This window comes from Echinops telfairi, unplaced genomic scaffold (genome assembly GCF_000313985.2).
Source record: "Echinops telfairi isolate 266 unplaced genomic scaffold, ASM31398v2 ScPeMD7_7420;HRSCAF=8458, whole genome shotgun sequence".
NCBI lineage: Eukaryota > Metazoa > Chordata > Mammalia > Afrosoricida > Tenrecidae > Echinops > Echinops telfairi.
Genome location: NW_022111320.1, coordinates 33423800 through 33432099, shown reverse-complemented (window position 1 = coordinate 33432099; position 8300 = coordinate 33423800). Strand labels below are relative to the sequence as shown.

The following is an 8300-nucleotide window of genomic DNA, read 5'->3' as shown; positions in this document are numbered from 1 at the left end:
AAAAAAAAAAAAAAGAACACCTCTTAACTACGTGCTGAGCCTTTTCAGCTGATCATTTTTCTTTGGTGAAATAATGGATCTTAAATTTCTATTTTGTGATCATATAATCTACAGTATGCAAACATAAAAGTAAAAAATACCAATGTTATGCTTCAAAAACTGAAATCTAAAAATACAGAAATGCATAAAGAAATAAAATTCTTAATAGTGGCAGGTGCTAACCATTTAAAACATTAACTGGCCAATTAAAAAATAATCATGATTTTTAACATCTCACTGTGATTATTTTAGTATCTTCAAATCTAATTCTATAGCAAGGACTATCAGTAGTAATGTTCAAATCTAAAAGAACAGTGGGCATTCATATTTCTAAAGTACTTTTAAATCACTGAAGATTAATTAAAAGGGCACATAGGATTATCTTCAGGTTTACTTTTGCCCTTAGACTAGTTTACTATCTGTCTATCCCACCCTCTCCATTTTTCCTTATCCTCTTTCTTCTCTCAGTACAATCACACGAAAACAGGATCTTTTACAAATGGACAACTGAATTCAAGTAATAAAGTTTTGACATGTTCAATCACACACACACTACGTATATATCTCTATGTATAACAAGTATCAGAACTATGTGTATTTTGAGGGGCCTTTAAACAGTTCATGGAAAAATAGAATTAAAACATAATGGAATTTTTCCAGGAACTTTTTCCTTAGCAGCTGAGTACTAAACCATTACATGCCCTAATTGTCTCTATTACTTTTCTTTCAGTCAGTAAACAACTACACAACATACAAACACACACACACACACACACACACACACACACAGAGCACCTTTCTGTTCACTTAAATACTTTACTTCCATATAAAACCTGTTTTTATCACATTGCTTGGGAATCACCTCAGGAAAGTCAGAAAACCTCACTTTGAGTTACAGATAAGAGGAAGGTAAATTTGCTGTTCATAAAAAGTTTACAATTAAGTCATGATCTAATGATATATCTGTTGTTTTCTACATTAAAACAGCAACAATAGTCAATAAAAACATTAAATAAGCATACCATCTTCTGATTTCTGAGAGTATGAGGGAAATGAGAAAAGGTTCCCAAAATCCTGATTTTTTTTGTCATGCGAAGACTTCCTATGAAAAAGAAAAATGAATTCCACAAAGGATGGAATTTAATTATCTGGTTTCAACCCTAATAAATTATCTGTAAAATATATTTCAGAATTATTACTACAGAATACAATGTTGGTTTTCTCAATTATTTCTGCTGTCAACAACAAAGCAAACAAACATTTTCCTCTCTCATATGCACAAGTATCACACATAAGCAGGAACTAAGTGTACACATATGTACACACATCAGACAATCCAATAATTTTTTAGCACAAAAGTACAATGGCACTTAAGCAATAGTTTACAGTTATTCAATATACCTTTATACTAGATTTTATGGTTGGTAGAAATAATCATTTCAGAGTTGAGCACTGGCAAATTATTGGCAAAATCCAAAAAGAATGAGTATCACAGTAGACAATCTATTTCTGAACCTAAACTATAGGTAGGCAATATACAAGCTCTGATAAGTTTCAATTGTTATATTTTAAGTTATAATTTTAATATTTAATATAATTCGAATTTTAAGTATTTAAAAACCTTTGCAAGACAATAGATAACTTTTATATGATCTTTCTTGTCATGATCTTATAACTTCTAGCAAATGATTGGGTAGGACTATGTAAATAAGGTGTTTGTGGTCCACCATGGGGAATAGAAAACTAGTTAATACAAATAAGGTATATTGCACCTTTGTGGGTGTGATTAGGCAAATGAGTTGTATGCAACCTTAACAAAGGGATTGGTCGATTTTGGCTTCCCCCTAGGCTTAGATGAGCCATCCCAGAGGTGGAAAAATGGAGGCCTCCCTACCACCAAGAAGAAAAGTTCAGAGTGGAGCACATCCTTTGAACCTGGGCTCCCTGTGATGAGAACTTCCAAGACTCAGGACAGGGAGAGCTACAGCACTGGACACAGCAAGAGCCAGCAGAACCAGAAGACCAGTGTGAGATGAAACATTTGTTTCCTAGCACACAGAACCAGGCAGTTAGAGCAAGGGTGCTAGCCCACCAACCAAGATTGCTGAGCACTCCGGGCAGAGGCAAACTGGTAGAGTGGAATGCCTCTGGGCAATTACTTGCAGAGTTAAAAAATCTGTCTAGCATTTGCTAGAGCAGAGCAGAGCAGAGACAAGACCAAGAAAGGCCAACAGAGGCTCGGTAAAGCTAAACAAGTCCAAGAACCAGGGATCGGCCTTCCTGAGGGCATGACTAAGAAGTCCTGACTGAAGAACTTAATCCTGAGTTGTTTCTGATCCTAAATTGTAGCCTGCATCCCCTAGTAAACCTGATCATCATATTGTCTTTGAGTTCTGTGTAGCCCTTACAGTGAATTATTGAACCCAGCAGAGAAATAGAAAATGTGTGGGAGAGAGGGCTAATGTCAGAACTGGTAGAAAGGTTAGAGAGAGGAGGTGTGTCTGACCACTGATGCCTAGGATTCTGCCTTGGGCTCCTGCTGCTGTGAACCCCAACCCCCTCCAAAAGTAGGTGAGTTAGACCTAATTAGTATGCATACTCACTAAAGGTAAGAAAAACCCATCAAGGCCAAAAGTACACAGGAAACTCAAACCTCCCAACTCCAAAGATTTAGTAACTTTTCTTGAAATTGGGTATTGTCAAACTATGTTCTGTGGGCATGCTGCCTATTTATAGAAATAAAGACTTACTAGAACACAACCACAGGCTAATGTGTTTAAAATCATTTATACTACAATGGCAGAGTGGAATATCAGCAACAGATATACTACAAAGTCAAAAAATATTTACTATGTAGCCCTTTATGGAAGAAGTTTGCCAATTCCTGCTCTAAACTATGATAATAACCATGAAAGCAGCCAATAATTAACAAGATTTATTCTTTCATGAGGAGGATTTCTTAAGATCTCACTAAAAGTTGTTTGACGAGTCCACAACTACCTGCTGCACCACACTAACTGCATGACACCTGCTTCGTTACTTACTCTGGAGCGGCTTTTGATTTGCCTGGTGAAAATGTGTATTCATCTTTATCTAAGCCATCTGAAGGAACAAATTCATCTTCACCATCATTTGTTATGGGAGAAGTTTTAACTTTCAATTCCTCTAAATCATTATTGTCATCATCATCATCAGCATCATCATCCTCTTCTTCTGAGAAATCAAATGTGTACTTAGGTCTTTCAGCTAGGAGAAAGAGAGACATAAACATAAAACTCCAATTCTAGGTCTATTCATAAGCAATATTACTGATAATGCCATTTAAAATATTCACATTGTCTCTAAAGATACATTAAAAAAAGGCAGACATTTCTAGAGGCCAACAACTTCTGGCCTCAGTAATCTTCATAATGTTAACATCTATTTTATAGAGGTAAAGGGGTAATGCTGTCCTGCCTCATGTTAGGAGAACACACACCATATAGATTAAAGTATTGCCATCATACTTGGAAATATTACTTAAATTTAAATCTATTCAAATGTAGTCATATGACCACTGCACCAATACAGCCCCTACACAAATTACTACTAATATAAGAATTCCCATTCTGTAATCACAGAAGAAAATTTTTCCGCTCTTTTAAAAGTATTAATCTCCTCTTAAATAAACTTCTATCTTCTCATCAGAGCTAGTTTTACTGTAAAAGAACAGAGTAATGGTTCAAAAATTATGCATAAGCCCTCTGTATATTAGTAAAATAGTAATTTAATATGATGCATTAAAAGGTACCAATTATGGGGAAAGGCACATTGGCATAACAATTAAATTTTACTTAAAGGCCTACTATAATTATTAAATTTAAAAATCAGATACTTCATTTTTGTTGTAAGAAAAAAAAGCCTAAATACAATTCTGAAACATTTAATAAATAATTTTTTATCTAACTTACCCACTGTTACAGAGTCAATTCAGACTCATAATGACCTTATAGGGCAGAGTAGAATCGCCCCTGTGGGTTTCCTAAGCTGAGAATCTGTACAGAAGCAGAAAGCCTCATCTCTCTTTGGAGGAGGAGCTAGGAGGTTAGAATTCCTGACTTTGTAGTTAGTACTCCTCTGGATAACCCATTCCATCATGCCACAATGACTCCTTCATCTCACTTAAGTTATTCATGATTGTGGACTGGACTGTGTCCACTTCAAAAATATGTGAAGTCCTTACATTTTGTGGATGCAATTCCATTTGTGAATCGGATGTTCTTTGTTAGTGAGGTAATATCCATAGGGTATGTCTGAAGGCAACTACTTTAGCAACATAGAGATTAGGCGCTAAAGCAAGGAAGCAACGAAAAAAACAAACTCACTGCCATAAAGCCAATTTCAACCTCAAAGCAACCCAACAGGATAGAGTCAAACTGCCCCCGTGGGTTTCTAAAACTGTACACATCTTTACAGGAGTAGAAAATCTCATTTTCTCCCTCAGAGCACCTGATCGCTTCAAGCTGACTGAACTATGGAGGCCCAATTTAACCCACTACATCACCAAGGCTGAGATGGCAAACCCTATGAAAATTACTCAGGAAGTAAGGAAGAGCTGCCGAAAAGAGCTCCAGTAAAGAAAGCTTTCTCCTAAAGCAGGTGCGCCAGGGACTAAAACCTCCTGAGAGAAGAAACAGGAGCCCTGGTGTAGTGGTAATGTGCTGGGTTGCTAATTGCAAGGTCAGTAGTTCAAAACCACCAGCCACTCTGCAGGAGAAAGAAAGAGCTTTCTACTTCCTAAGGAGTTGCAGTGTCGGAAATCTACAGGGGCAGCTCTGCCCTGTCCTTATAGGGTCACTATGAGTTGACATTGACTTGAGTCAACAAATAAGTGGATGAATAACAGGAAATTGCTGTTCATTAAAGCCATAAACCTGTGCCCTTAAAGACACAGGACCGAGCAGTATTTTGTGCATAGGGTCACTATGGATTGGAATGGACTCGATCTCAACTAACAGCAACAACTTGTGGTGTTTCTGCTACAGCAGTACTAGATAACGAAGATTCACCTAAAACATCCACTATACTAAACTCTATAGGTGTATGTATGCTAGGAAAAGAAGTTCAATTGCCAAAGGTTTCTGTGCCTGACACAGAACTTTTTTTTCAATCGTTTTATTAGGGGCTCATACAACTCATCACAATCCATACATACATCACTTGTGTAAAGCACATTTGTACATTCATTGCCCTCATCATTCTCAAAACATTTGCTCTCCACTTAAGCCCCTGGCATCAGCTCCTCATTTTTCCCCTCCCTCCCCGCTCCCCCTTTCCTCATGAACCCTTGATAATTTATAAATTATTATTTTGTCATATCTTGCCTTGTCCGACATCTCCCTTCACCCACTTTCTGTTGTCTGTCCCCCAGGGAGGAGGTCACATATAGATCCTTGTAATCGGTTCCCCCTTTCTAACCCACCATACCTACACCCTCCCAGTATCACCACTCACACCACTGGTCCTGAAGGGATCATCTGCCCTGGATTCCCTGTGTTTCCTGTTCCTATCTGTACCCTTGTACATCCTCTGGTCTAGCTAGACATGGAAGGTAGAATTGGAATCATGATAGTGTGTGTGTGTGGGGGTGGTGGTGGTGATGAAGCATTTAGGAACTAGAGGAAAGTTGTATGTTTCATCGTTGCTACATCGCATCCTGATTGGCTCATCTCCTCCTGGAGACCCTTCTGTAAGGGGATATCCAGTAGCCTACAAATGGATTTTGGGTCTCCACTCCACACTGCCCCCCCTCATTCACCATGATAAGATTTTTTGTTCTGATGATGGCTGATACCTGATCCCTTATACACCTCATGATCGCAGACTGGTGTGCTTCTTCTATGTGGGCTTTGTTGCTTCTGAGCTAGATGGCCGCTTGCTTATCTTCAAGCCTTTAAGACCTCAGATGCTATAGCTTTTGATAGCCGGGCACCGTTACCTTTCTTCACATTTGCTTATGCACCAGCTTTGTCTTCAGCGGTTGTGTTGAGAAGGTGAGCATCATAGAACACCAATTTAATAGAAGATAGTATTCTTGCATTGAGGGAGTACTTTGAGTAGAGACCCAATGTCCTTCTGCTACCTTAATACTAAACCTATAAATATATGCATATAGATCTATTTCCCCATCCTCATATATAAATATATTTGCATATGTACATGCCTTTATCTAGCCCTCTATAAATGCCCTTTGCCTCTCACCTCTTTCCTCTATTTCCTTTGACTTTCCTCCTGGCCTGACACATAACTTAACATGTATGTCCCAGAGGTAAAACACCCGTAATGTTGTATGGGAATCAGGATTTAACAAACTTAGAGAAGAATCTATAAAATGAAAATTCCATTGGTTTTAGTTATCTAAGGAATGCAAGCTAAGGAATATTCAGATAGGATCAAATCATAGGCTTCACAGCAACACATGATAGCAAAATAGGACTCTGCAGCCTAACTTCTCCCGCAATTATCTAAGAACTGTGTGCTCAGAATCAAACTCTCAAAGCAGCGGAACATTTTTCACAACTCAAGTAGAAAACCAAAATCTTCTGATAGACTTGATGTACTACCAAGGTTAAGTTTACCAACAACTTTATAATAAAAAATCAATAAGAGAGCTTGTTTCACTTTAGAGAAATTTGTTTTATGCCAAACTTTGGTAGAACAAAGTTCTGAGGTTTTTGTTCTTGTTTCTTGGCCTCCTGTGAACAGAAATTTCTGAAAAGCTAATGGCTTAGAACTTCAGCTAACATGGATAATACTAACAATATCAACTTCTTTGAGTAAAACTAACTTAGTCAAATTATATTGTATACAATAAAATAAACACAAAATGTATCAATACCAGCTGCTCTCCTAAGCAAAGAATCTCTTGGAATAACCACAGGTTCCGCTTCCTCCAAGTCACTTTCTGACTTGGATTCATCATCTGACCAAGGATTTCGCTTCTTCACTTTCTTTGTGTTGGCTTTACCAGCTGACGTAGGTGTCTTTCTCACTCTGGCACCTAAAAGAGAAAATGTTGGCAATGAGCTACTTATCAGTATCTGTACAAATGTCACTGATAAGAATAAAACGGTTAATCAATCCTGCAACAACAATGATCTATGAGCTGGTATATGGATACACAAAAGGGCTGAATGGGTATACAATAAAAGTACACTATACACACATACATACTATATGAGGGGGTACCTAAAAAAACCCGGAACCTTTTTTTTTAAAGCTATGTATTTAATTTTGTTTTTACAAAATAACCTTATCACCTTTAAAGTACTCTCCATTATACTTAATAGATTTGCCACATCTGCTATTCCATTTTTGGAAACATTTTTCAAATGCATCTCTTTGGCAGGCTGACAGCACCTCCCTTGGTTTTTTTCCTTCACCTCTTCTATATCCTCAAATCACTGTCTTTTCATGTCCCTCTTCATTCGCAGAAACAAAGTCACACAGAGTGAGGTCAGGTGAGTAGGGTGTGTAGGGCAAGAGAGGTATGATGTTTTGGGCCCCAAACTGGTGCACCAAGATGGCTGCTGGAGCAGGTGCATTGTCGTGGGGGCAAAACCAGTTCCTCGTCTGCCACAAATCAGGCCTTTTTGGTTGCACACTGTGATGCAATTTTTTCTGAACCTCTACATAGAAAGCTTGATTAAGAGTCTCGACCTGGTGAACAAACTCCGAATGCACTACAAGACACCATTTTCATCCATTTGGGAAGTTGATGGACATCCAGAGTACGGTTTGTCATCAATCGACATTTCACCTTTTTGGAATGAGTAAACCACTCTTACACTTGAGCTTTTCCCATAGCGTTGTCCTGGTTCAACATTGCAACCGTTTCTGCGGCATTTTTCCCGAGCAGGAACAAAATTTCACAGCCTCATACCATTCTCTTAAATTGATCATCACAAAAAACCAAGTTCCAATAAAACTGCTTTTCCGAAAAATTTCACTGTGACCACAGACATTTTCCCCAGTTGACACCACTGGGTGCACTAACTCAGAGCAAGTTGCTTGATGGCCACTTAGCAGAAAAAAATGCATATTAAAAGCTCCACTCCACCCAGCGTAATTTGGGTTTACTTGTTTGTTTTGGGGAGCCGTACACCATCCCCTGGTTTATGTTCAACAGAAGGTATTACTATGTGTGCATTTATCTATTTATTTTTAATCAATTTATTGGGGCTCATACAATTCATCACAATACATAGATCAATTGTGTAAAG

At 38.0% G+C, this 8300-nt stretch overlaps 1 protein-coding gene across 1 annotated transcript in view; it reads right to left on the bottom strand.

Annotated features, from left to right (window-relative positions):
- TOP2B (DNA topoisomerase II beta) overlaps positions 1-8300 on the bottom strand; it is a 59967-nt gene that overhangs the window by 7151 nt on the left and 44516 nt on the right. Inside the window, exons 29-31 of the mRNA XM_004704200.3 lie at positions 6917-7078; positions 3084-3285; positions 1062-1141 (exon numbers count right to left, since the gene is read on the bottom strand). Of these exons, the coding sequence (XP_004704257.1) occupies positions 1062-1141; positions 3084-3285; positions 6917-7078 (444 nt within the window). The remainder of the gene's footprint in view (positions 1-1061; positions 1142-3083; positions 3286-6916; positions 7079-8300) is intronic.